Source organism: Tupaia chinensis, unplaced genomic scaffold (assembly GCF_000334495.1).
Source record: "Tupaia chinensis unplaced genomic scaffold, TupChi_1.0 Scaffold000422_1, whole genome shotgun sequence".
NCBI classification, from domain to species: domain Eukaryota; kingdom Metazoa; phylum Chordata; class Mammalia; order Scandentia; family Tupaiidae; genus Tupaia; species Tupaia belangeri.
This window is the reverse complement of record NW_006159927.1, coordinates 1,847,832-1,875,300: the sequence shown is the minus strand read 5'-3', so window position 1 is coordinate 1,875,300 and position 27,469 is coordinate 1,847,832. Positions and strand designations below refer to the sequence as shown.

At 42.7% G+C, this 27,469-nt stretch overlaps 1 protein-coding gene and 1 pseudogene across 1 annotated transcript in view; one reads left to right on the top strand and one right to left on the bottom strand.

The window, feature by feature from the left end:
• Window positions 1–266: 266 nt before the first annotated feature.
• Window positions 267–2,037, top strand: LOC102487708 (DNA-directed RNA polymerase III subunit RPC7 pseudogene; annotated as a pseudogene).
• Window positions 2,038–12,740: 10,703 nt separating this feature from the next.
• Window positions 12,741–27,469, bottom strand: part of CNEP1R1 (CTD nuclear envelope phosphatase 1 regulatory subunit 1) — a 37,809-nt gene continuing 23,080 nt past the window's right edge. The window contains exons 2-6 of the mRNA XM_006154795.3: window positions 26,272–26,343; window positions 23,780–23,853; window positions 19,277–19,386; window positions 19,103–19,157; window positions 12,741–14,062 (exon numbers count right to left, since the gene is read on the bottom strand). Coding sequence (XP_006154857.1) covers window positions 14,021–14,062; window positions 19,103–19,157; window positions 19,277–19,386; window positions 23,780–23,853; window positions 26,272–26,343 — 353 coding nt within the window. The 3' untranslated portion in view covers window positions 12,741–14,020. The remainder of the gene's footprint in view (window positions 14,063–19,102; window positions 19,158–19,276; window positions 19,387–23,779; window positions 23,854–26,271; window positions 26,344–27,469) is intronic.

The following is a 27,469-nucleotide window of genomic DNA, read 5'->3' as shown; positions in this document are numbered from 1 at the left end:
TAAATTCCCTTAGTGGTGGTTGAGCGCACTGGACTCCCACATGGCTGACCGTGGTTCAAGTGGTTTGAGTCCCAGACCTGGCAGCTTTCTCTCTCTCTCTCTTTCTCTCTCTCTCTCCCTCTCTGTTCAAATTAAAATAAATAAAGTGAAATTTTGAAAATTCTTAAAAAAAAAAAAGTTCTATGGCCATACGTGACTAGTGGCTACTGTACTGAACAGGACAGACAGAAGACATTTTCCATACTGTGTTGATGGGGAGACTCAAACTGTGATGGGTCTCTACCTCGGGCGTGAGGGTCCTTGGCTTTGTGCAGGAAAGAATTCAAGGACAAGCCTTTGAGAGAGAGTGAAAGCAAGTTTATTAAGGCAAGTGTACAGAGTGAACTACTCCGTAGGTGGAACAACCCCATGAGGGAAGTAGGGTGAACAGTTTTTGTTCCCTCCTCTGGTGGACAGGAGCAGCAATTTAGCCCGCGGGAGCTGCCACTGCCTGTTGCTTCACTGGTTGCAAGCCTTGAAAGGAAGGGGAGAACTGTTACCTGATAGGAAAGATGGAAGGGCCACCCTACTGACAGGGCGGCCCCAGCTTCGGTGAGTGTCTGGCTTAGATGGCTCAGCTTAATGCCAGGCTAAGAAAGGAAAGGTTTATTCATGACTTTTTTAGGAAAGGGATAGTGGGTTTCCTAGAAGCACTGTTCCTCTCATTTTCTGGCCTTCTTAGAGTAGTTCCAGTCATTGTCATGGCTATTGCAAACTGTCGTGGCACAGGTGGGAGTGTTAGCTAGCATGACAGTGTAGGACAATGAGGATACGATGAGTTTAAATGTTAGGCAGCCATTGTTCCTGGCGCCATCTTGATTCCGACTGGTTCAGACCCAGTCTCTCAGCTACTTCTTGTCTGTCAGGTTTTATCATTTTATTATAGGTGTTTGGAATGTCCCTCACCTTAGGTCCCTTCTGACTCAGCTGTAGAAAAATGCTACTGACAGCACTGCCTAGAGAAATAACCTTTGATGGGCCTGTTAGACACTGAACCAACTGGACTTTGAAAAAACATGGCTCTGCCCACACCCTTTCTCTGCCGGCCAGCACTTCAGCTGCAGTTTTGCTCTAGCCTGGAGACTTAGCAGAATTTGCCCACTCTTCTGGTATAACTGGTTCTGATGGCTGTGAACAAAGGAAGAGGCCGTGCGGCTTACACCTTTAATATTGAGGCGGTTGGATTCAGCAGAGGGGAAAAGTTACCTGATGGAGTATTGAAACCACCCCTGTCGTTTCCTGATACAGATTATAAGGCAGTGTCTCTGAAAATAGGAGAAGGTGAAGAATATATGCTGGCCTTGAAACAGGAGTTGAGAGAAACAAAAGAATGCCTTATTTTATTGAAACACAAGAAGAAAAACAAGATATTGACAGGTATAGTAAAAGATACATGAAGGTGTACAAAGAAGAATGGATACCAGATTGGAGAAGACTTCCAAGAGAGATGATGCCAGGGAAAAGCACAAAAGCAGGCCCCAAATCTCAGAAGGCAAAAAATACAGTCAAAGGAAGTTCCATCACTAATATTGCAGATATGTTGAAAAGAATCAAGAAACAGGAAAAGAAAGGTGATGGTGAAAAATCAGATGAGGAGAATGAGGAGAAAGAAGGAAGCAAAGATAAGAGTAAAGAAGGCGATGAGGATGAGGATGAAGACGCTGAAGAACAAGAGGAATATGATGAAGAAGAGCAAGAAGAGGAAAATGACTACATTAATTCATACTTTGATAACAGAGATGATTTTGGTGCAGACAGTGACGACCACATGGATGAAGCAACCTATTAGCCATGAAATTTCTTTAAAAATGTCTTTAAGGTACAGCTTCTAAGCCTCTGGGACAGACATGTTTTATGTTTCTTCTTCCGATAAGAATTGAGTAAGTATTTTATTCTTGTTCCTGTTTTGTTGGACAAATATTTGGTACTCAGATATTCAGAACCACTTTGAGTTTACATTCTGTTACCTTACAGTTTAGTCTCTGACATTCCGCCACATGCCTCTCCCAATCCTCTTTTGTACTTTAGTAGTTTTATTATTATTATTATTACTTGGATTCAAATGTGCCTAAAGAATTTTTGCATCTCATGGGACCTGCAGGTGGTGTGGTGGTTAAGGCGCTGGACACTCCCACATGGCTGATCATGGTTCGAGTCCTGGACCTGGTGGCTTGCTTTCTCACTTTCCCTCTTTGTCTCTCTCTGTGTATCTCTCTGGTCAAATTAAAATAAAATGAATGAATGATAAAAGTAAATAAATCTTTAAAAAAAGAATTTTTGCATCTCTTATTCTATGTATTCATACTTGACGAAATCATTTTTGTTTAACTGCTGGTCTTTTGTAAAACTATCACTAGACATAATGGGTTTCTACACATCTGAAAGTTAATTTCATATAGCACATGGAGCACTTTAAAAACAGTAACTTGAAAATAATTCTACTTTCATATAGCATGGTCTGTACTACTAGATTATGGCTACATTAACATACTTGAGCTCTTACAAGTACAAATTGATGAGATGAGAGGTTCTGTGATTACAAACACACACTGAGGGAACTGCCAATCTGAGCGATGTAAATTTCACCGCTCACATCTCAGCAGTACGAGGAGACTCGTGTGGGACCAATATTATACATTCTTGAACTTGAAGCTAATGTCTTACCATATGTGAAATGGTTGTCCCATGTAGTAAGTTTGACATCTTTGAATAGTTGGGCTTATAGAAAATTAGAGCGAGACATCTTATTTAAGTTTGCACTTTGAAGTGTAGAGTAAGTTCCGGTCGTACAAAGTTCACTGGAGAATACATGTGCATGAACTCTGAGGTGTACAAGCCTCTGTTACATTTCATGGGACTTAAAAGCTATACAATCAATTTATATAATCATGCCAAATGAACTCAGGTTATTTTGAAATTAGGATTCATGTTTTTTGTTCAACTGAAAGCTAGCTCCCCTGCCTTTTTACATGGGGGTGGGGGCAGTACCATGTAAACCTCAGCCTCCAAAGACTCTCACAAATGCCAAAGATTTTTAGAGAAATCCATATTATATATTTCAAAAATGACTTAATATTACCAAAATATATTTTTCACTTTTGGGAGGATTTCAGCCATTATCCTCTAACCTGAGAATCAGAGCCCTAGATCCTGTTTCCACTTTTATTATTAAACTCCACTTTGAAAATGAGCTTGGTTAAGTTTCTGTGCCTTAGTTTCTCAACTTGTAAACAATTTTCTATGAAAACTGTATAAACATTAAGACCAAAATTTATCATCTGTATTAATTCTCTTACCTGATAGAAAGGATCACTTCTTAAATTTCATCTTCACTCTCTGAAAAATTACAGCTTAGAAAGCATCTGGGGGCCAGCCATTGTGCTGGTTAAGGCAGCTGGACCCTATGTGGCCGACCTCAGGTTCGAGTCCTGGATCTGGCGACTTGAGAAACACTGACCACATGTGCATGCCCAGAATTCCCAGAGGAGGAATGGAGGAGGGATTGCAGTGTGACCATCCCCGATTAGGGAGGTTTTCTCACTTTCTCTCTGTCGAGTGCATGTGCACATAAACAAACAAAAAAAAGTGTTTTTATTTTTTTTAATCTGCAAACAGTTTTGAGAAACGAACATTTTCCTCCTAAAATATATTGTAATCTAATTTTCCCATCTTGTATCTGTGGGAAACACTGGAGAAAATTTATACCATCTGTGCCATTATATAACATGACTTTCTCAGGAAAAAGATCACTGAATGGCAGTACTTCCTCAAATAATTCAAGATGGGTGTGAGGACCTATTTTATTAGGTCCTCATGTGAATTACTTCTTGTTTAAAGGAATATCAAAATATTTTAAGATTTTAGGTAAGAACCATGAAACAAAATCTATTTTAAAGTAGCAATCTTAAAGACCTCCCAAAGTTTTCAATAATAATGGACAAATAAATTTGTCATTTGGCATTGATAATTAATGCCTAAGGAGGTCTCTCACCTCTTTAGTACTGGAGCCAGATACCATTTAGTTCATAGAAAACTTACCTGTACAGGTCTATTTACTTGCTTTACTGTATGACAAGGATAACTGCATGAATCAGATAAGAAAGCAAGAAATCACTTTCCAGGGGATGGCCATGCCACAATTCTTTCTCCTTCATTCTCCTCTCGGGATCTTGGGCACGCACGCACACGCGCCCGGCGTGAGTTTTAAGCCACTGGGTCCGGGACGCGAACCGCAGTCGACAACGTGGGAGTCTGGCTACATAGCCATTACGCTAACTGCTGGTTCCCTATATATATATTTTATAAAGAGATGTTTGCTCTACAGTGTGTGTATTCACTGGAAAGACAGAAAATGAGAAATCACTTTCTGGGGGATGGCCATGCCACAATCCTTTCTCCTTCATTCTCCTCTTGGGATCTTGGGCATGTATGCACATGAACACACGCCCTTGGCATGAGTTTCGAGCCACCGAGTCTGGGACTCGAACCATGGTTGACTACATGGAGTCTAGTGACATAACCATTATACCATCTGCTGGTCCCACTACCATCTCCTTTAAGTGTATTCTTCCCCACTTTGGAAAATCTTTCTTAAAATTTTGAAGTGCACTAATTACAAGAACAGGCAGGATTTGCAGATTGCTTTACCAACATGAATCTTGTTTTTCTTGGTTAATATCTAAAACTGTGACATTATTCCATAGGAAGATAAACATTATTTTGCAGAGATAATCTCTTATATGGAAAAAAAAGTACTTGTTGGTGAAGTGTCTTTAAAATTGCTAAACAAGCAAAAATAATTGTTTGCTATGCTTATTTTTCTGTATTTGTTTACACATTAAATTCTTACAAAACAAAAACAAACAAAAAACAAAAGAAAAACATGCAATCATCTTTGTCCTTATTTCTAAGTTTTAGGTAATTTTCTTTCTCTTTCTTTGGTTCTTTCTTTTGAGTTTTCTTTCTCCTTTATTTTCTTTTGTTCTTTCTTTTTTTAAAGATGTTTTTGTTTTAGGGCACATGTGCTCATTGGAGAGAGAGACAGACACAGTGAGAGGGAACGTGAGAAATCACTCCCCAGGGGTCATAGCCACACCACAATCCCTTCTCATCCATCCTCCTCCCTGGATCTTAAAAACACATACACACATACACACTCCTGGCATGATTTTCAAGCCACTGGGTCCAGGACTCAAACCACAGTCTGCCATGTGGGAGTCCGGTGTTGTAATTGCTACATCATCTGCTGGCCCTGGTTTCAGAAATGTTTAAGTAACTTAATGTTGAGATCAGGTTAAATGGGCAAATAGATATTCAGTAAATTACTGAGTAATTTCTAGACACATTGAAATGCAAACACATTAAGCATAACTATAAAGTTTATATGTTTTGGCATCTCATATAGTATAGAAAAGATCTATATATTTGGATCTGTTAATGAACATAAAAGATTGTGGGACTGGCTCCCCGGCCTGGTTAAGGCAGCCAGATCCCACATGATGGCTGACCCGCATAGGTCAAGTTCTGGACCTGGTGGCTAGGAGAAACACACTGGGCACATGTGCATGTGTGCCCAAAATCCCAAAAGGAGGGAGAGATGGAGGAGAAGGGATTGCAGTGTGACCATTTCCCATGGGGTACTTTCTCCTTGCTCTCTCTATCTCTGTGTGTCTTTCTCTGCTGAGAGCACATGTTCTCTAGCCCCCCCCCCAAAAAATGTCCCCAGTTTTTGCTATAGGGCTCATGAGCTCACCAGAAAGCAAGAAAGAGAAGGAGAGAGAAAGTGAGAAATTATCCCCAAGGGAAGGATGGCTACACTGCAATCCTTCTCTAGTCATCTCTCAGAATTTTGGGCATGCACACATATGCACCCCATGTGATTTTTAAGCCGCCAGTTTGGGACTCAAGTCATGCAGTTGGCCATGTGGAATCCAGAGCCTTAACCTCCATACTACTGTTTGGTCCCTTTAAGGAATGGGCCAACCACGTGGGAAAATAGAAATGTAGAGCCTTTATTGGGAGTGCTTCCAGGTGAGGTTCACAGGTCTGACAGAGAAAGAGAGAGGGGGCCAGACAAGTTGCGCCCTAGGTGGGGTTCAGCAATTTTTATAAGGGTATAGGGAGGGGGAATGTCTTAGAGGTAGAAACAGCCCACGTATGGTAACGGTTTAGAGGGAGAGCAGACTGCTGTCTGTGCCAGTTAAGGTCTGAGGTCGTGTGCAGAGTAGAGCCCTGTGTGCTACATCGGGTTAGATGTGAATGCTGCCCAGGTCTGATGACAGACTAGATCCGGGTTGTATCAGCCAACTATGGCATGACATCCATCCCTCACATCCAAGTTGCCCAGGCCTCTGGCCTAACAGTTCCAGATTTTAGAAATTATAAATGATGGTTTACAATCACTAAGGATTAAGGTCTAACCAATATACACTAACTAAAAATAGAAATACTAAGCAAAGAACTTACTTGTGACCTTGTGAAGAAAGTAAGATATGTTTATGAAGGGTACTATGGAATATGAGGGTATTAAGAAAAAGAAAATAGGTTTGGGCTAGCCACGTGGCGTGGTAGTTGAGGTCACTGACTGGGGGTTGAGTCCCAGACCTGGTGGCTTGCTTTGTTGGTTTCCAGTCAAATAAAAAATAAAAATAATAACAAATGGAATTCAATAAATAAATATTGGCTTTTTAATTTTTTTGGGGGGGAGAGGTTTTTGCCATAGGGCACCTGCACTCGCCAGAGAGAGAGAGAGAGAGAGACAGGAAGCGAGAAATCACCCCCCCAGGGTGGATGGCCACACTGTAATCCCTTCTCCATTCTCCTCTCGGGATCTTGGGCACGCATACACACGCACCCAGCGAGTTTTAAGACACCGGGTCCAGGACTCGAACCGTGGCCAACTGCATGGGAGTCCAGCAACATAGCCATTACACTAAATGCTGATCCCATCAAATAAATATTATTTGTAAGAAAGAAAAAACATGCCAGGTAGGTGTATGTGCCTGCCCAAAATCCTGAAAGGAAAATGGAGGAGAACGAATTGCAGCATGATCATTCTCACTTTCTCACTTTCCCTCCTTCTCTCTCTCTCCCTGTCTCTCTTCAGAGAGTCCATGTACCCCATAGCAAATTTTAAAAAAATAAAATATGTTTGACCTAAGAAGATGAATTGGTTGTTCTGATGTGAGAGAAAAATGTAGAACAAATGACAAAAGTCTCTGGGAAAATAAATCTTGTAAAGAATATTTTATGTACGTTCTAGTTGGTTAAAATGAGAAGAGAATTATTTGAGCTTTTCTAGAAAACTGAGCATTACCATCAAAAGTACACTAGTATGAAACTGTTAAAACAACAAGCCTTCCTTAAAGCTTAGTTTTTTTTTTTCCCTTTATTAAAAAAATATGAAAGAATTTCTCTACCTTTTAAATAACAGGCCTAAGCAACTAAGGTTCTGTGTTTTCCTAAAGATGATCTCTGTGCTTTGTGTTGCCTTTTATTTAGATCTTTAATTCCTTAGGCAAAGTCAGTCTTTGTCTTTTTAAAGTCTTAAGTAAACAGTTGTTTTACAATGATCCATGATCTTATTTTTGATAAAGTAGGTAGGGGCAAAGGAATTCACCCTCTGAGGTTTGCTGAGAATCACTGATAACAGACAGATTAATAATAATAGGCATATAAATGTGTTTTTTTTTTTTTGAGAGGTTTTTGCTATAGGGCGCATGCGCTCGCCAGACAGACAGAGAGAGAGACAGAGAGACAGAAAGCGAGAAATCACCCCCCAGGGGGGATGGCCACGCCACAATCCCTTCTCCTCCGTTCTCCTCTAGGGATCTTGGGCACGCACGCACACGCGCCCGGTGTGAGTTTTAAGCCACTGTGTCCAGGATGCGAACCGCAGCTGACTACATGGGAGCCCAGCGACATAGCCATTATGCTAACTGCTGGTCCCCTATAAAATTGTTTTAACATACGTAGGAAAAATCACAGAAGTGTGATTACCTGGTTTCAATGAGTACATATTTGCTTATGTATCCTTCTTCAGGGCAGGCTCAGTGGCCCAGCAGTTGAGCACTGCTCTGGGAGCCAGATCCCACATGGCCGACTATGGTTGAAATTCTGACAATGGAGGCTTCAAAAACCTGCTGCGTCACTGGCCTCCCACATGGTCAAATGTGGTTTGGGTCCTGGACTCAGCATCTTGAAACTCACACTGGCCACTTCTCTGTGTGCATTCAAAATCCAGAGAGTAGAACGGAAGAAACAGGATAGTGGCATGGCCATTCCCCTGAGTGGGGAGGGTGTGATTTCTTGCTGTCTCTCTGGAAAGCTCATGCGCCCTATAACAGCAACTAAACATGCTAGGAGTGTGCGCATGTGTGAGGATGGATAAATGGAGGAAAAGGATTGTATGGGACCATACTCTGTTGGAGGGTGCATTCTCTTTCTCTCTGGCAAGTGCTCATACTCTCTGGCAGTAGGGGTGTGTGTGTGTGTGTGTGTGTGTGTGTGTGTGTGTGTGTCCTTCACAGGAAAGGCAGAAGACGGGGTATGTGGAAAATTCTTTTGATGAATAATAAATAACTATTAGGGAGGGAATAAATGGACCCAGGAGATTGAAATTAACTTATAAGTAGTACTCTCTGGAATTTGAATGGGTCCAAAAGAGACATAATATTAAAAGAAGCCTACAGATGTATGCATTCCAGTCTTTTTTTTTTTTTTTTTTTTTTTTTTTTGTGGATGGTTTTTCGCTCTCGGGGGTCTGCGCACCAGAAAGACAGAGAGAGATAGAGACAGGAAGTGAAAAATCACCCCCCAGGGAGGATGGCCACACTGCAACCCCTTCTCTTCCATTCTCCTCTCGGGATCTTGGGCACACACACGTGCTCCTGGCGTGAGTTTAAGCCACCGGGTCCAGGACTCAAACCCCAGTCGACTACCTGGGAGTCCAGCAACATAGCCATTACGCTAACTGCTGGTCCCTCCAGTCTCCTTCTTTGTGATTGGATAAAGACGTTTTAGGTGGACAATGGAGGACAACTGTCTAGCCCTATCTAGTTAGATGAGGGGAAGTCCTCCATGGACCTTCAAGTGTTTTTAATGTAAAATAACATGCTAGGATACAAAATTCTGGGGTAAAATATTTGGTCTCCATGGGATCAGCTGAGGCCATGGTGGCTATATCACTGGACTCCCACATGGTCAACTGTGGTGTGAGTTCCAGACCTAGAGGTCGGGTGCATGTGTGTGCATGGCCAAAATCCTGAGGAGAAGGGAGAAGGCACTGCAGCATGGCCTTCACCCCAGGGGGTGATTTCTCACTTTCTGTCCCTCTGGTGAGCACACGGACCCTATAGCAAAAAATCACTCTCTAAAAACAGAAAGAGAAAAACAAAACCCAAACTTTGGTCTCCTTCAACACTTCACACTTTCGATATTTGACAAATCTTCCAAAGTTCAAAGTCCCAAGTCTGGGACTCAAACTGTGGTTGGCCGTATGCGAGTCTGGTGCCTTAAGCACCATGCCACCTGCTGGCCTTTCCCTTTTCTTAGATTTTGTTGTTTGTTTTAAATGCCAGAGGGTATATACACTCACCTCAGAGAAAGACGGAGAGAGAGACAGCACTCCCCAGTGGGGCATGGTCACATCACAATCCTTTTCCTCCATCCTTCCTTCCCATCAGCATTTTGGGCACACATGTATTTGTATCCAGCATGTTTTTCAAGCTGCCAGCCTGAGATACGAACTATGGTTGCCTGTGTGGGGATCACACTCCCTTAACTGCTGAGCCACAGGGCTGGCCTTGGACCAGAATTTTGATTAAACAATCACTGTCCAAATTACTACAATGCAAAGATTGTTCGCTGCTGAACAAAGAACTCCATTAAACCACTAAATTCCCTTCTTGTCCAATAGTTATTTTTCTTTGGGCTAATAATGGCCTTTTTCACAATCCTTTTATGTCAATCTGTCATGTTTTTTAGGATTCCTTTTATTTAACTTTATTTATCATTTTTATTTATTTGGAGAGGTTTTTGCTATAGGGCACATGCACTTGCCAGAAAGACAAAGAGAGACAGAGAGATAGAAAGTGAGAAATCACCCCCCCCCCCCCACCCATCCCCAGGGGGATGGCCACACTGCAATCCCTTCTCCTCCATTCTCCTCTTGGGATCTTGGGCACAGATGCACAAGCACTTGGCATGAGGTTAAACCACCGGGTCTGGGACTTGAACCACGGTCGACTATATGGGAGTCCAGTGACATAGCCTTTATGCCGTCTGCTGGTCCCTCTTGTTATTTTTTAATGTGACTAGAGGAAGGCAGAGTGAGAGGGAAAATGAGCAAACTGCCAGGTCTGGGACTTGAACCATGTTTGGCCCTGTAGGAGTCCAGTGCCCTCAACCACCAGCAGCATGAGTTTAAGCCATCGGGTCCAGGACTTGAACCGCGGTTGACTACATGGGAGTCCAGTGACAGTCATTACACTAATTGCTGGTCCCAGGAGCCTAATTCTTAACCATAACATAATGGCTCTTGAGTTGTTCATCTCACACACACACACACACACACACACCCTTTCAATCTGTGTTATTCGGCTTCTGGTGCTGGCTCTCTTTGGTAAGTTGTGGGGACCTAGAGTAATCACTTTACAAATCTGAGACTGTCCTACCCATAAAATTAGAGGCCTGGGGACCAGCAGTTGGCGTAATGGCTGTGTCGCTGCGCTGGACTCCCATGTAGCCGATTGCGGTTCGAGTCACAGACCCAGTGGCTTAAACTCACGCCGGGCGCATGTACATGTGTGCCCAAGATCCCGAGAGGAGAATGGAGGAGAAAGGATCCTGGCATGGCCATCTCCCCAGGGGGTGATTTCTCACTTTCTGTCTCTCTAACAAGTGCACGTACCCTATAGCAAAAAAACCTCTCCAAAAAAAAGGAAAAAAAAATGATAGAGACCTGGAGGCTGGCAGGTGGTGTAGTGGTTAAAGGCACTGGACTCCCACATAGCCAACTGGTTCGAGTCCTGGACCTAGTGGCTATTTTCTCGCTGTCTCTCCCTGATCAAACTAGAAAATAATAAAGTTAGAATAAATAATTAAAAAAAATTAGAGGCCTGGATGCAATTGGTAACTTCCTAACTGCGTGGAAAGGGGAGATGAGAGGGTGGAGGTGTTGGTGAGAAACTAATGTGGCGAGGATGTTCGGGCCACCTAGAGCAGGAACTTTTCAGTAATGAGCTGCTCTGCTACAAGTAAAGCTATGAAACCTCTGGGACGCAGAGTGCATGCAAAGTGCATCCAGATGTCTTTTTCTAGGGTAGTCAAGCTTGTATAAAATACTTGAGAGTTCAAGGCCCAGCCACAGTGACATAGGATGTAGGATGCTGCTGAGATACTAGAGTCACTTGGGAAGGCCCCTGGTGTGAATCCCAGTCAGCCTGAACAGTGTCCACAATCCTGGCTGGCTGGGGCCAATGAGGCAGAATTGTAGAGTGGCATGACCTGTTTCTCTCTCTTATCATAGAAGAAATAAACTTTAATTTTAAAGTTTTGCTAGACGGTGCTCGTGTGGGGTTAGAGGTAGTAAAAAAGCATCCTCCAATAGGAATGTCCATACTGCAATCCCTTCTCCATTTTCCTATCAGGATCTTGGGCACGCACGCACACACACCTGTTTTCCAAGCTGCCAGGTCTGGGACTTGAACTATTAAGTTGGCCATGTGGACTCAGTCACCTTAACCACTGTGCTTACTGGATGGCCCCAAGAATTAAACTTTTAAGGGCCTATAAAATCCCTCTTCTGCTTTATATTCTTGGAGGAAACTGGCAATCCAATATGGGTCTTCACATACAGTGTGAGTAAACCTGCATTATCTGATTAAGAGTCAAGTGTTACTAGACTATGGTTAATAAGACACTCAGAGTAGCCTAATGAAGCTGCGTATCTACAATTGCTAAATACTAGACACAGAATTAAAGTATCTCATTTGAACTAGTCTGTATTTGATACTGGGTCACCGGGAAAGGCATGATGTATTTTTGCATAGAAACACAAAGAAACATATGTCAGGACTTTCCCGACGACCCAGTACATATTTATATTTTACTAGGGAGTGGGCATGTTTGCTCACCAAAGACAGAAGATGATAGAGAGGTAGAAAGCACCCCCTAATGGTATGTGGTCGTGTCGCAATTCCTTTCCTCCATTTTTTTAGCCTGTCAGAATTCTGGGTACACACACACACGTGTGCCTGGTGTTTCTTTTTCTTTTTTTGGAGAGGTTTTTCGTTATAGGGCGCGTGCGCTCACCAGAGACATAGAGACAGAAAGCGAGAAATCACCCCCCAGGGGGGATGGTCACGCCGCAATCCCTTCTCCTCCATTCTCCTCTTGGGATCTTGGGCACACATGCACACGCGCCCGGTGTGAGTTTTAAGCCATAAGGTCCGGGACGCGAACCGCGGTCGACTACGTGGGAGTCCAGAGACATAGCCATTACACTAACTGCTGGTTCCCTGCCTGGTGTTTCTTAAACTGCCGGGGCTGGGATTCAAATGGTGGTCAACCATGTGAGATGTGGCCCTCTTAACCACCATGCCATGGGACTGGCCCTACACCAGAAAAACAGTTATGTTTTAAATTTTTTTCAGAGTTACAGACTTAGAATAAACCCAAGAAAAAGCCCACTTGCTAATTATATATAAAGTATTTATTTTTATGCACATATTCACCTATAAAATTTACAGTAAATAAAACAAAGCAGAATATATAGAATACCCTCTTAAGACTTCTTAGGAGCAGAGGGTTTTATTGCTGCAGTTCAAAGGGTAAAATTGTACACATGTGAAAGCTAAGATGAACACATTTAAGTTAAATGGCAGCCTTGTTAAAAAGTTTTGTCCTGTTAGTTTTCCACTTTATGTGATTGATAAATACAATTTAAAAGATTGCTCATGAAATAATTTAAACCTTTTCAAAATCTAATAAACAGGTAAAAGGCACCTCCAGTACTTTAAAATATTTACAGCAATCCCGATAGTTTAATTGTATGGGCAGGGATGGGGCACGTGGCTATTGTGCGTACACAGTATGCCGTCAACACTCTCTGAGCAGTGAGAATGGCCGGCTCTCGGTTGTGGCACGCTCCCGTGTCATCCCGGTGGTGGCGGGAGATGCTCAGTCACACCTGTGCAAGACGAGCGGAACAGCATGTCCACCACAGCATAAAATCCAATTATCCAAAACGACAACTGTCAAATTCCCAGACGATACATAATTCATAACTAAACTTGCATATTCAAAAGCCTTTGGGGTGAGTTCTTAAAATTATTTTTTAAAAAAGAAAGTACATTTAGTAAATGAAAACAATGAACTGAAAGAACCACAATAGTTGCTGGAGTTCAATATTTGGTTTAACGAAAATTGTGTCTCAGAACATCTGTAATTTCTTACAACATAATGGAGATGAGTCCAGGCCGAACCCAATGTTTTTCCTGTAGGACGATTAGGAGAGGAGAGAGAGAGTGAAAGGCACACATAATAGCCAGTTTGAAAGAGCTGTGGGCATGGCGGGCAGATGTTCCTGAAATACTGGTGCAGGAGAACGCAGTCCACACACGGTTTTCCTCGTTAACATTGGCATTGATTTGCTATTTACAGTAGTTTGCAAAAATACATTATAAAAACTGAATGAGGTTCTAAGTTTAACTTAGTTACATACATACATACTCCATCTGCAAGTCTGCAGGATCTGAAGTACTAAAGTGACACTAATACTGAAACACAGGCAATCGAAGGTACCGGAGCACTGATCACGTGAGTCACCACCACCGAGAGGATCCGGGTCAATATTGCACACTTCTTGTCAGTTGTTGCTATGACCTTCACATATCCAACTGCAAAAGGAATCCGTTATGGCTTTTTGCTGTATCACTTATTTGAAGAAAGGCTGTCTTAGGTCCCACGACGACGAGTGCTGTCATTGAACGTGAGGCCTGGGTTTCAAAATTAGTTTTCCTGTCTGTAAAAAAGAAAAAAATTTTTTTCTCAATACACAGTAGACATAACACCACTTATTTATAAAGATTAATGGTCATTTGCAGAGAATCAGAACATTTTTCTCTACTTAGTCAATATTAAACAATAGTTACATCTTCAAAGTTTCCTTTGTAGGGAGTTTTCTTCTAAATTCTTTGTTTCTTTACAACAACCACGCCCCCACCCTCCCCCTCATTTAAATTCCCTATCCCCTAGATATCTGGAATCAGCCAATCATTCCAATGGATACAATAAAATCACAACTTGTACAGATTTATGTTCCTTAACAAATAGGTTTAGGGAACCAGCAGTTAGCGTAATGGCTATGTCGCTGAACTCCCACGTAGTCGACCGGGGTTCGTGTCCTGGACCCGGTGGCTTAAAACTCACGCTGGGCGCGTGTGCGTGCGTGCCCCAAGATCCCGAGAGGAGAATGGAGGAGAAGGGATTGCGGCGTGACCATCCCCTCTGGGGGGTGATTTCTCGCTTTCTGTCTCTATGTCTCTCTCTGTCTGTCTGGCGAGCGCACGCGCCCTACAGTGAAAATCTCTCAAAAAAAAAAAAAAAACAAATAGGTTTACAATACATAAATAAAAGTATGTATTTGAACAAATCATTTCTCAGTTCCAACAGAAGTTTGCTTTTTAATATTTACCAAGGGGTGCACATGCTCCCTGGGTATGGGTTGGGGAGGACAGTGAGAAAGCACTCCCCATCCATCGGGTATGCTCACGCTGCAATGCAATCCCTTCTCTATTCCTTCTTCCTCTAGGCATTCTGGGCAGGTGCTCACACGTGCCTGGTTATGGTTTTAAAGCTGCTGGGTCTGGGACTTGAACTATGCAGTAAGTCATGTAGGATCCAGCTGCCTTAACCACCACACCACCAATTAGCCCTAACAACATAAGAAAGTTTTAATTGCACAAATTAAACCACTAGATCAAGTCCCTTTTCTTCCTGGAGCTTTAAGTTCTGGTGGAGAACACTGACAACACAGAGTATGGAAAATAGAAAACACCCGTGTCCAAGAGGGGATTAAACTTTGGTATGTCTATAATATGGAACGATGTGCAATTAAAAAGACGACCTCGGCTGAGATGGCGCCAAGTAGAGGAAAAAGCCCAGGACACTGTACTTGGTGACTCCCAATCACTGGCAGGTCCCCAGTCCTAACACTGGGTCCAAGAAGCATGTTTGAAAAATCAGCAGCCTCTTCCTAATAGGTCAGTGAGAATGTACAACAAAATATGAAATGTGGTGATTATCTTTGGTTGGTAAGATTCCAGATGACTGTAATTTATATATCTAAGTCATTTTACATCTGACAATTCCTTGATTCCTTGGCAGACCTTTGATACTTGTTTTCCAGAGACAACTTATATACAACAAAATGCCCCAATCTCATAGTTTTTTGACTTTTGACACAGATCCACATAGCTACCAGCCATAGAACATCACTACCCAGAAAGTTCCTCCACGCCCCACCTGGCACACCACTACTGGGAGATTAGTTCTGCCTCTGGTATTTAACATAAAGTGCCTCCTTTTGTATCTGCTGCTTTCAGCGTGATTCTGGGTTTCACCCATGTTGCTACTGTTTCATTTAATTCCCACCTTCCTACAGTTTGCTTAATACCACTATGTATCCATGGGTTTCATCTATTTTTTAGAGGGCAGGTGTGTGTGTGTGTTCACCAGCAAGAAAGCTCGCTCAAAGTGGTGTCGTCATGCTGCAATCCCCTTCCCTCCACTTTTCCATCCCGTCAGGGTTTTAGGCCTACGTGTCCATGTGGTCAGTGTGTAGTGAGGATCTGAACCACGGCCAGCCATGTGGAATCAGGCTTTCTGCACAATGCATCATTTGGCCAGCTCGATTTCTATTTTTAACTTTACTAGTAAATCAATGTAATTTCATGATAAAAACCTCAAATAGTCCAGTACATCAAAGTCATTCCTCAATCTACTTCAATTTTTTTTTTTTGGAGAGATTTTTGCTATAGGGCGTGTGCGGTCACCAGAGACAGACAGCAAGAAATCACCCCCCAGGGGGGATGATCACGCTGCAATCCCTTCTCCATTCTCCTCTCGGGATCTTGGGCGTGCACGCACACGCCCCCGGCGTGAGTTTGAAGCCTCTGGGACACAAACCGTGGTCGACTACATGGGAGTCCAGCAACATAGCCATTACGCTAACTGCTGGTTCCTCTACTTCAAATTCTAATCATCTCTCCAGGAGAAACCAGTCTTAACATGAACTCTTCCGGATCTTTTCTGTGGACTTAAATTTACATATATAATAAATAAAAATGGTATATCTAATATGCTAAGTATTTGCATGTGAATACTTCACTTTGGATCTATTTCATAATAACCTGATGGGAAGGAGTGTGGGTGGGGCGCACATGAACAAGAATGGCCACGAGCTGATTACTGACCCTGGCCAACGAGTACATGGGATTTCATCATTTATCTCTCTTTTTATTTCTTTTTCCTTTGAGAAGTTTTTGCTATAGGGCATGTGTGCTGGCCAGAAAGACAGACAGAAAGTGAGAAATCACCCCCCCGGGGGATGGTCACACTGTAATCCCTTCCCCATTTTCCTCTCGGGATCTTGGGCACGCACACGCATGCGCCCAGTGCGAGTTTAAGCCACTGGGTCTGGGACTCGAACTATGGTTGACTATATGGGAGTCCAGTGACACAGCCATTACGCCAACTGCAGGTCCCTTTTTCTTTTTACTTTCATCATGTTTGAAATGTTTCATAACCAGGAAACTGAGCACATTTTTCATTTCGCTGTCTGTGCCCGTGCCTACCATTATGCTTGGAACTGCCCCAATTTGGACATTTACATACAGTCTTACTGTAGTTTTCTAAGGCATGGCCACATCAGCCTATCTCACTTCTCCCACTGAGAAACTCAGACTGTTCCTGCTGGGTCACTACTGTGCAGGACGTTGCAACAAACAGCCTTCACTTGCTCCCTTGTGTATGTGTAATGGTCCTCCAAAGAGACTGACAGAAAGTTAGTCATGAGCCGTACACATGTTCCTTTTTCTTTTAGGTTTTTGTCATAGGGCATGCGCACTCACCAGACTGCGAGATGGAAAGTGAAAAATACCCCCCCCCCCCCAGAAGGAATGGCCACACCACAATCCCTTCTCTATTTGCCTGGGATTTGGGGCACAAATGCACATGCACCAGGTATGAGTTTTAAGTAGCTGGATCTGAGACTTGAGTCACAGTTGGTCAGGTGGGAGTCCAGCATCTTAACCACCATGCCTCTTGCTGGCTCCCACGTTCAGTTTTAAAATAATGAAAACTACTACACAAAAATGGCTATTCCAATTTAAATTCTCAACACAGTTGTGTATGGGTGTACCCATTTCACTTCAATACTAGAGTTACAAAGTATGTAACTTCTGCCAGTTCGACACATAAAGCAAAAGAAAACTGTTTTACTTCTTCGCATTTCCTTGATTCAAACTAGGCTGCCCTCCTGTGTTTACTGGCCACCCATACTTCCACTTCTACAAAGACTGCACTTGTTCTCATTTCCTGTTCTTTTTCTCACTAGAGGGCTGTATGTTCACCAGAGAGAGGTCAAAGCACCCTCCATGTGGCATGGTCATGCACAATCCTTTCTCCTCCCTCTCTCCCTCCTGTTGAGATTTTGGGCATGCAGCTGGTGTGCTTCTCCAGCCACTGGGTCCAAGACTGAAACCTCAGGGTCAGCTGTGTAGCTTCCAGCTGCCTTAATCATCAGGCTAAGGAGCCAGTCCTCCCATTTCAATTATTTTTATTTAATTTTATTTTTATTTTAATTTGACCAGAGACGGACAGAGCTAGAGAGAGTGGGAAAGCAAAAAAGCAAGCAGCCAGGTCTGGAACTTGAACCACAGTCGGCCATGTGGGAGTCCAGTGCCCTAAACTACCACGCCACCTGCTGGTCCCTCATTTCTATTTTTTTTTTTTTATTTTTTGAGAGGTTTTTGCTATAGGGTGCGTGTGCTCGCCAGACAGACAGAGAGATAGAAAGTGAGAAATCACCCCCCAGGGGAGATGGCCACACCGCAATCCCTTCTCCTCCACTCTCCTCTCAGGATCTTGGGCACACATGCACACGCACCTGGCGTGAGTTTACTGGGACTGGAACCGCGGTAGACTACGTGGGAGTCCAGTGACATAGCCATTATGCTAACTGCTGGTCCCAGCCCCTCATTTCTTAAATGTTCTATTTTTCATTACCTTGATTTTTTTTCTTTCTTTTTGGAGAGGTTTTTGCTATAGGGCGCATGCATGCACACGCACCTGGCGTGAGTTTACTGGGACTGGAACCGCGGTAGACTACGTGGGAGTCCAGTGACATAGCCATTACGCTAACTGCTGGTCCCAGCCCCTCATTTCTTAAATGTTCTATTTTTCATTACCTTGATTTTTTTCTTTCTTTTTGGAGAGGTTTTTGCTATAGGGCACATGCGCTCGCCAGACAGACAAGAGAGAGACATAGAGACAGAAAGCAAGAAATCACCCCCCAGGGAGGATGGTCACGCCGCAATCCCTTCTCCTCTCTTCTCCTCTCGGGATCTTGGGCACACATGCACACGCACCTGATGTGAGTTTAAGTCACCAGGTCTGGGACGTGAACCATGGTCGACTACATGGGAGTCCAGCGACATAGCCATTATGTTAACTGCTGGTCCTAATATCTGTGTTTCTAAAGCCAAATAGTTTGGTTCTTTCATGTAGGTCTCTATTTTTCTATTTAAAGTTTATTTCTTCTGTGATGAGACAGAGACAAAGAGAAACAGAACAAGACAATAATAGCACCCCCATCAGGGTCCTAATGCTGTAACCTGTCCCCAGATGTAGCTGGTCCCAGATTATCCGTGTGTGAATGTAGTGACTCGGGGAGATCTCTGGACGTGAAGACGCATGGTTCGGCCCGGCAGAGTGCCATATTTTAGCGCTACACCTCTATCTGGTCCCAGGTATAGATTTTCATAATGAGAAAAATACTTACGTCATCACAAGACATATTGTATTCTGCTAATACTGTTCGACACCGAGCAGCTATACTGAATCATGTAGTCAAAGAAAATTTTTTCATTTCACTTTTTTTAATGATCACTGAGATCATGGAGAAGGTGCTTTAGTTTAATTCAGAGAATAAATCTCGATGTGTGGTAAAGGATACATGGATGGTGCAACTACTCTCTTGTGTATTCCGGCAAAGAACAAGCCTATTAGAGTGATACAGCTAATGGTGAAAAACGGATGATTCCATAACGACGTGAAGAAGGACACCTGTAGGAGTTTGAAATACAAAAATGTTAAAAATCTTACAACAATACTGATTCCTACCTGCTCACTCATGCATAAATCTACATATTTTTATCACATATACTATGAGGAATCATCGATAATCTCAGTTCTCTATGTTGGTGAGCTATACAAATAATGTAAGCTTTTCATCTTCCATATAGCAAGCCGATATAGCACTATTCCCTCTACTTGTTCCAAATGCTTGAGCCACTATAAATTCAATCCTATAATCAAAAAACCCTACCTAAAATATTTTCTAAACTCTAGGTCGAATAAAGATGAGGTGACTGAACTCAATGAAAACACAAATCAAATGTGATCTTGTTCATTTCCTTTTTATTCTGTTTTGAAGGTTTTTGTCATAGGGCACGTGGCCCGCTAGAGAGATAGTGAGAGGGAAAGTGAGAGGTCCCCCCCTGGGAGGATGGCCACACTGCAGTCAATTCCTCTCCATTCTCCTCCTGAGATTTTGTGCCTGGTATGATTTTCAGGCCGCCAGGTCCAAGACTCAAACCACAGTCGGCTGTGGGAGCTCAGTGCTTTAACTACTATGCCACCTACCAGCCCTAATTTCCCTTTTAAAAGGCTTTCTTGAGGGCCAGCTTCACAGCATAATGGTTAAGTGCTAAGAGGGAGATGAGTCCCACATGGCCAATCATGGTTTGAATCCTGGCTCTGACAGTTTGAAAAACGTGCTGGGCACACGTGCACACATCTAGAATCCAGACCAGACTGAGGGGGCAAGCACTGCAACATCCCAGGGCCCCACTGTGGGTGCTTCTGTGTCTCTCTTGTGCACAGGCATGTGCCCTCTGGCCAAAATAAGAAAAAAAAAAAAAAAAAAAGAATTCCTGAGAGTGCTGAGCAAACTCTGCCATTTATAACCTGGTCCAGTGTAATCTACGTTTCCGCCGCACGTCCACCCACGTGCAATCTTGTTAACCCCCCTCTTCACCTGGCCAACGCCTACATCTCTCTACTCGGCTCCAGCATCACTCCTCTACACAAAAGTGGGAAGAAAAAAAAAAAAAAGTTTGGATTTGAAGCTACTGAGATTTAGATGGCCAGAGGATTAAGCAGAAAAAAATAATTAGCTATCCATGAAGAACTACAATTCAAGAAAAAGACAGGACTAATTGCAGATCTGGGAGTAATCAGATGATAGCAGAAAACAGGACAAAACCCCGTTTTAAGAATAAGTCAAGGGGTGAGAGCCCAGGATCCACGATGGGAACAAGAGTGGGCACTGAAGCCACATGACTAGGGAACAGGAATGTGTACTGAAGAGACAGAGAAGCAAGCACTTAAAACATCTGTAAAAAAGAGATGAAACGATCAGTAACTAGATGGGGGAAGAGAGGACCAAGCCAAGCACAGCCCTGCTCCACTCTCGCACCACAAGTACAGGGTTCGGGAGATGGCCCGCATCACTTGTCAATCGAGAAAATGAGAGGCTGAAAACTCAGGATGGGAGAAATTCCCAGAAAGATGTGATCCCAAAGAAAGGTATATTCCAGAGGAACGAGACGTCTCCTTCAAGCCTCAGAGGACAGTTCGATTCCCACAAGCCAGGATGTACTGTGTGGCCTACGTGACGTTAGCATAGCCAGAGCTTCACGTCTGCGTCTTAATCAGGCCAGCCACACCAGCCTTCTCTCCTCAAGGCATCAACCAACTGCATCCCCACGGCAGGTGTCCCGAGACCGAGCACGCATGTGCTCTCTAGTTCGCCACATTCCTTCTCTCTCCGCCTTCTTCCAGCTAGCCCCTGGCTTCCGAGTTTGCAACTCCGGCTACAAACACAACGGCTGGTTAAAACACCTGTCAGGTCTGGAGTTGTTAAATACTGAAATACGAAGAGCCGACCCTTAGGCTAATAGTCATATTCTCACCTAATTTAGAAAATGTTATTAACTACAGAGTTCCGGGCCTATTTCAAGTTACATTTAATTCTGCGTTTTATTAAGATCTCAATGAGCTGAGACCAGCCTCTATTTTTCCCAATTAGAAGTCAGACTCATTTCCCAAGACAGACCTTTTTCAATCTTGCCAACCTCCTTCCACTCGTCCCCTAAAGATGAGTACCAAGTGCAGCTCGAGATCTGATTTTACAAATGAACACACAGGAGAGTTTCCTGTCTGCCATAAAACCCCTCCATTAACTCGAATTCCATCACCAACCTCCCCTGCTTCCTAGTCTTTCACATCTCTACCTGGAGACCGTCTCTGTGGATAGTCAGGGAGACGCCATGCTAAATAAACGCCTGGCTGTCTGCACTGCCTTTCAGACTCATGATAAAAGCCTCACGATCAAGTTTTTCTGTACAGCCTAAAAGGTTATAAATAAAGCTACTGCAAGTAGTTTACTTCACTACAGTTTCAGTGGCTGGAGAGGATTTTTAACATTAGTGAAAACCACAGCATTGTTATTACCTAGATAAGACTGAACTGGGGGGTAAAACTTCACTGAAAAATTGTAGACTACTGTTCTCTAACTAGGAGAGGAGAAAAAAAAAAAAGCCTGAGTTTAAAATTAAGGCACATGGGACCAACAGGTGTTGTGGTGGTTGAGGCACTGGAGTCCCATATGGCTGACTGCAGTTCACGTCCTGGACCTGGCAGCTTGCTTTCTCACTTTCCTGTTCTCTTTCTCTGGTCAAACTTAAAAATAATACCAATAAATAAAATTAATGATGATTTAAAAATAAATAAATAAAATCAAGGCCCAGTTAGTGGTAGAAAGGTAGAAGTCTGAGAATCTTTTGATCAGTTTTGTTCAATATATGCTTTGAGAAATAACAGTATGGGGCTGGCAAGTCCTGTGGTTAAGGGAGTCAACTGTGATGCTCGGGTCTTGGCTCCAAGGCTTAAAAACACAGTGGGTGCATGTGTATGTCTGTCCCAAATTCTGACAGGATGAAGACATGTAGGGAAGAGAATCGCAGAAGGACCACACTCCACTGGGAGGTGCTTTCTCCCTCTCCCTCTTTCTGGTGAGTGCACATGCCTGCCCTCTGGCAACTAAAAAAAGAAAACCACAGTATGGAATCTGTTATTGCATTTGATATAGGAATATTCCTGCACAGTGCCCAATGGGAGATCTCTCAGTATTTTCTATATTAAACTTTAGCCAGAATTTCTTCTTTTTTTTTTTTTGAGAGGTTTTTGCTATAGGGCGCATGTGCTTGCCAGACAGAGAGAGACAGAGAAACAGAAAGCAAGAAATCACCCCCCAAGGGGGATGGCCATGCCAAATTCCTTCTTCTCCGTTCTCCTCTCGGGATCTTGGGCACGCATGCACACACACCCGGTGTGAGTTTCAAGCCACCAGGTCTGGGACGCAAAACGTAGTCGACTACATGGGAGTCCAGTGACATAGCCACTATGCTAACTGCAGGTCCCCAGAAATTTTTAAAAAGTATCTTTTGGTAGAGAGTTTGCACATTTACCAGAGAGAGAGAGAGAGAGAGACGAAGCAAGACAGAGAGGGAGAAAGCAGCCCCCAATGGCATGTGGTCACGCCACAATCCCTTCTCTTCCATTTCTCCATCCCATTGGGACTTGTGGCATGCATGTACACGCACATACAAACCATGGTTTTCGAGCTACCAGACTGGGATTCAAACCCTGGTTGACTGTGTGGGATCTAGCTCCCTTAACCAATATGCCATGGAGCCAGTCAGGAAATTTTCTTAGAAATAAATGTTGAGAAAGAAAAGCTTTACTAAAGGAATGGATATAGGTATTCTCCTTACAGACAATGAAAATCATAGAATTATCTGTGACTTCACTGATAAGGTAACACAGAGACTAATTTGTAAGTCGATTTTGGAAACTACCCTGGACCGTGTGGCCTATGTTACCAGTGACCAGTTTCTTTTCTGGTTGGGACCGCATCTGTTTTTTTTTTTTTAAAGCTAGTCCTGACTTTTTATGACACTTATATTTTGGTATTTTATAATATGTGTTTCTTGTGAGGTCTCAAATGCTTTATGGAATGAAGAAACATATTAAGAGAGAACTCATAGAAGAAAATGTTACTTTCTCATATTAAAAAGCTGGAACTGATAACACTAAGCATACAAAGCAGGACAGAGTTAAACTGAAATAAGTAAAACTGGTGTGTAAGTACACATGTAAAAATTGTACACACATTCAGAAACTAACTGAGAAGTAAAGTGTTTCCTGGGCCTTCTCCTTTGTGAAGATATTCAAGTCACAACAGCCAGCCAAAGTTTTCCTGAAGCAATTACAAAGCATAGTTTTAATATCATGATTAATATCACTAGTAGCAATCAGCAGCATTTACCATTAAAACACAGCTATATCTGTTATCTCATTTGATCTATTAAGTATTGTAAAACAAAACTACTACCTTTTGTGTCTCAGGATCTATTAACCAGTTCCAAGCACCAGTAGCTGTACAGACAGATACCACTATAAGAAGCACTAAAGAAAAACACAAAGTTAGTAAGCAAGTACACCCTTCAATTTGACACTATCACACCAGTTCCTAATAAATGGCAGTCAAACGCAGCATTTTATTAAAAGGAAAACACACTGACTGCGACTCAGATATTGGGAGACTCGCCATAAGACGTTGGAAAGTGTCTTAAATATTGTGAACCTGCATGTGTAACTCAGGACGTCACTATCTCCCTTACTTCTTAATCAGAAGTTATGAAAATTAGTGAAACACAAAGTAATCAAGAACCCAGATGGTAAACTTCAACACAAGGGTCTGTGTTATCTAACTTTCTCTACGCTTGGTAGTGATTTTGTAGATCCTAAACGCAAAAACAAAAACGCAACTCTCATTTTCTAATGTATATAAACCAAACAGGACTCCTTTTTGCATGCACAGAAAATTCTCAAAGATTCTGTGTGCAGACAACCTCCTGCTGTTGAATCAAACAAGGTCAGGGTTAGGAAGTGTGGAGTCAGCATGGACCACACCAATTGGTGTCAGATTTTCTTTAAGAGATTTATGGAAGGTCAGGGTAGAAATTACAGCCAGTGGAACTGAGAAGAGAAAAGGTTTCTTTCTCCTCACTGAGCTAGAATTCTTTTAGAAATTCTGAATAGGTCATGAGTAAAAATGAAAAATCAATGATATTACAAAAGAGAATAAAGGAGCATCAAAATCTCATCAATACTGCTAATGTTCTGGAAAGACACATGCCTGGCTTTCAGTGTGAATTCATTTATTTTTCAAATGTGGAGATCAAGTTTCACAGAATAGCAAAAATACAGTAAAAGCTTAATTATCTACGGATCCTAGTGACATACTTTTAGAAGAGAAAAACCACAGAAAAAAACCATTTTAGATATTTAATAATAGAATCAAAATTTCAAAAAGGAATAGACTGTATCACACAGGTACTTTTTTTTTTTTTTTAAAGCAAAGTAAAAGCAAAATTAAAGCACTAGAAAGGACCTCATACATGCTTTTATTTGATTGGTACGTTAACCTAACTTATGTTGCTTGTATAGGGGTTTGTCAAAGAATCATAGAGAATGCCTACTACAAAAACTATGCATAGATTTAAAATATCTTTTTGCTGCACCAAAATAAACTTATTTTTTTAATTCTGCTTTTCCACAAACTTTCTGAAGTAGGCACTGATGAGTCAGAAAAGTAATGTACATTTATTGCATTAACATTTTACAAGATAGGACAGCATCAAATACATTCTAAGATTCTCAGCCAGTCCTGCCGGTGCAATGGAAACATGTAGTAACATGATGCTAAGATCACATGGGAATGTCGTGGGGGTTGTGTCCTGGGGGTTGTCCCCAGGTCTCCCATACGTACCAGGCATGAGCACCTGTGCCTGTGAGCCTTGAAGGCTGGGAGGATGGTAAAAGGCCCAGTTGGGGTGCCTCTGTCTCCTTCTCTCATGGAAAAAATAAATTATAAACTCAAACAAATAAAAAGATTCTCAAATAACAGAGGATGAGAGAAAGCACTCCCAATGGAGCATGGTCACATCGCGATCTTTTTTCCTCCATTTCTCCATTCCATCAGGATTTGGGGCAGGCACATACACAACCAAGCATGTTTTTCAAGCTGTTGGGTGTTGGGATTGGGATGGTGGTTGGGCACGTGGAATCAGACTTTCTATGCACAGTACTTAATGGCTGCCCTGCCCTATAAGGTCAATTCTTAGATGTCCTTTTCTTAAAAATTTTTCTTTAGGGGTCAGCAGGTGGTGTAGTGGTTGGGAAGCAGGAGTACCACATGGCTGACCATGGTTCGAGTCCCAAACCTGATAGCTTGAAAGTCACGCCAGGCATGTGTGCATGTGTGTGCATGCCCAAAATCTAAAGAGGAGACTGGAGGAGAAGGGACTGTGGCCATCCCCTCTAGGGGGTGATTTCTCACTCCCCCTGCCCCAGTAAGTGTACGTTGGCCTACAGCCTGAACCTTAAAAAAATTTTTTCTTTAAAGAAAAAAAAGGGGGGCTGACTGCATGACACCACAGTAATGCACTGCTCAAGAGAAATTAGACCCCACACAGTGACTGTGATTTGAATCCCTGGCTTGGTCAGCCTGAAACAGGCCAGCCAGACATGCATGTAAGTACCCAAAATCTAATGGGTTAGAGGGCTGGAGGAAGGGAAGCACAGTGTATCTGGACCCTGTGGAGGGTGTTATTTCTCTCTCTCTCTCTCATGAACATGTTCTACTATACATAAATTTCTTCTCATTGTCTATGACATTAAATAAAACTTACAAACTGTCTAAACAACAACAACAAAATCTTACAATTTAGTAAAGCAAGCACTTGTTAATAGAAATTCTACATAAAAGCAGATGTAGCATTGTCTGTTAATTTTTCCCTTAAGAAACATTCAGAAACTTACTTCTCCAACGTCCAGTGGCGGGTTGCAAACAATGAATATATTCGGTAAGTCTCCTCTCGAAGGCCTTGAGATCTATATAAAAAGATTTCAATGTTCTAATTAGCCTTTCGTACCAGCTTGGAACTACTAAGATTTTCTTTCTGGAGAAATTTTTGCTATAAAGGCGTGTGCACTTGCAGGAGAAGGGGGTGGGGGGGAGAGAGAAAATCATCCCCAAGGGGGTTATGGCCATGCTGCAATCCCTTCTCTTCCATTCTTTTTTCAGGATTTTGGGCTCCTACATATGGCGTCCAACGTGTTTCAAAAGCCACCAGGCCCAGGGCTTCAACTGGTCAACCATGTGGGAGTCCAGCACCTTAACCACTACACCCTGCTGGCCCTTATTAAGAGGAAATCTTAGATTCTCAACTGCTTTAGGTCTTACACACCAACTTACACTATCTCTGCACTGCTTACTTCTTTTATTATGACAACTTCAAGCATTTGACAAAAACGTTAGGTTTCTTTAATTCCACTCACACATAAGAAAACTGACTGGTTGACCTTTAGACGCTTCCTAAAACAGTATTTGGAAAACAAGTTGCAACCTTAGCTGGCAGCAAAACCTAGAATTTTGGGAGTTGCAAATAAAAGCCTCAAAATTAGGTCCAGTTTTAATCTGCTGGAACCACCTTTCTATTAGAACAACATACTACCTAACATCCAAGTCTTCGCAGTCACCCCGACTGCAACCACCTGGTTCCTGTTTCTAGCTCTTCCACTTAATTCATAATCATTTGGTCTCATCTTACTGAGCTGCTAGCCTTCTTGACGCTGATAACGGCAGGCTTTGGAAAACACCCCTTTCCATTCTCCGAATGGGTTACAGGTGATCGCCGTCGCCTATCGAAATCCCAACGCCTTGTTCTAAAAGACAGGGGAGTTCAGGATAGACCCTCTGAATGAAAGGTGGGTAGGTTATTCCCACGGTGATTTCCTTAAACTTTAAAAAGGCCCCAAACCACTTCCTAACCCAGCAAGTTACCGGAACCCAGGGTAGGAAGGAGGGATACAGCTGTCGAGGTGATCAGATTAAAATTACATAGCATACCAGGATGCACGATATGCAAGTGTTTGCAAGCCAAGAGAAAGAAAAGCCGGAGAGGAGGTCCACGGGCCACGCCGGGGTGGGGACGGGTTTGGGGGTGGGGTAGGGTGG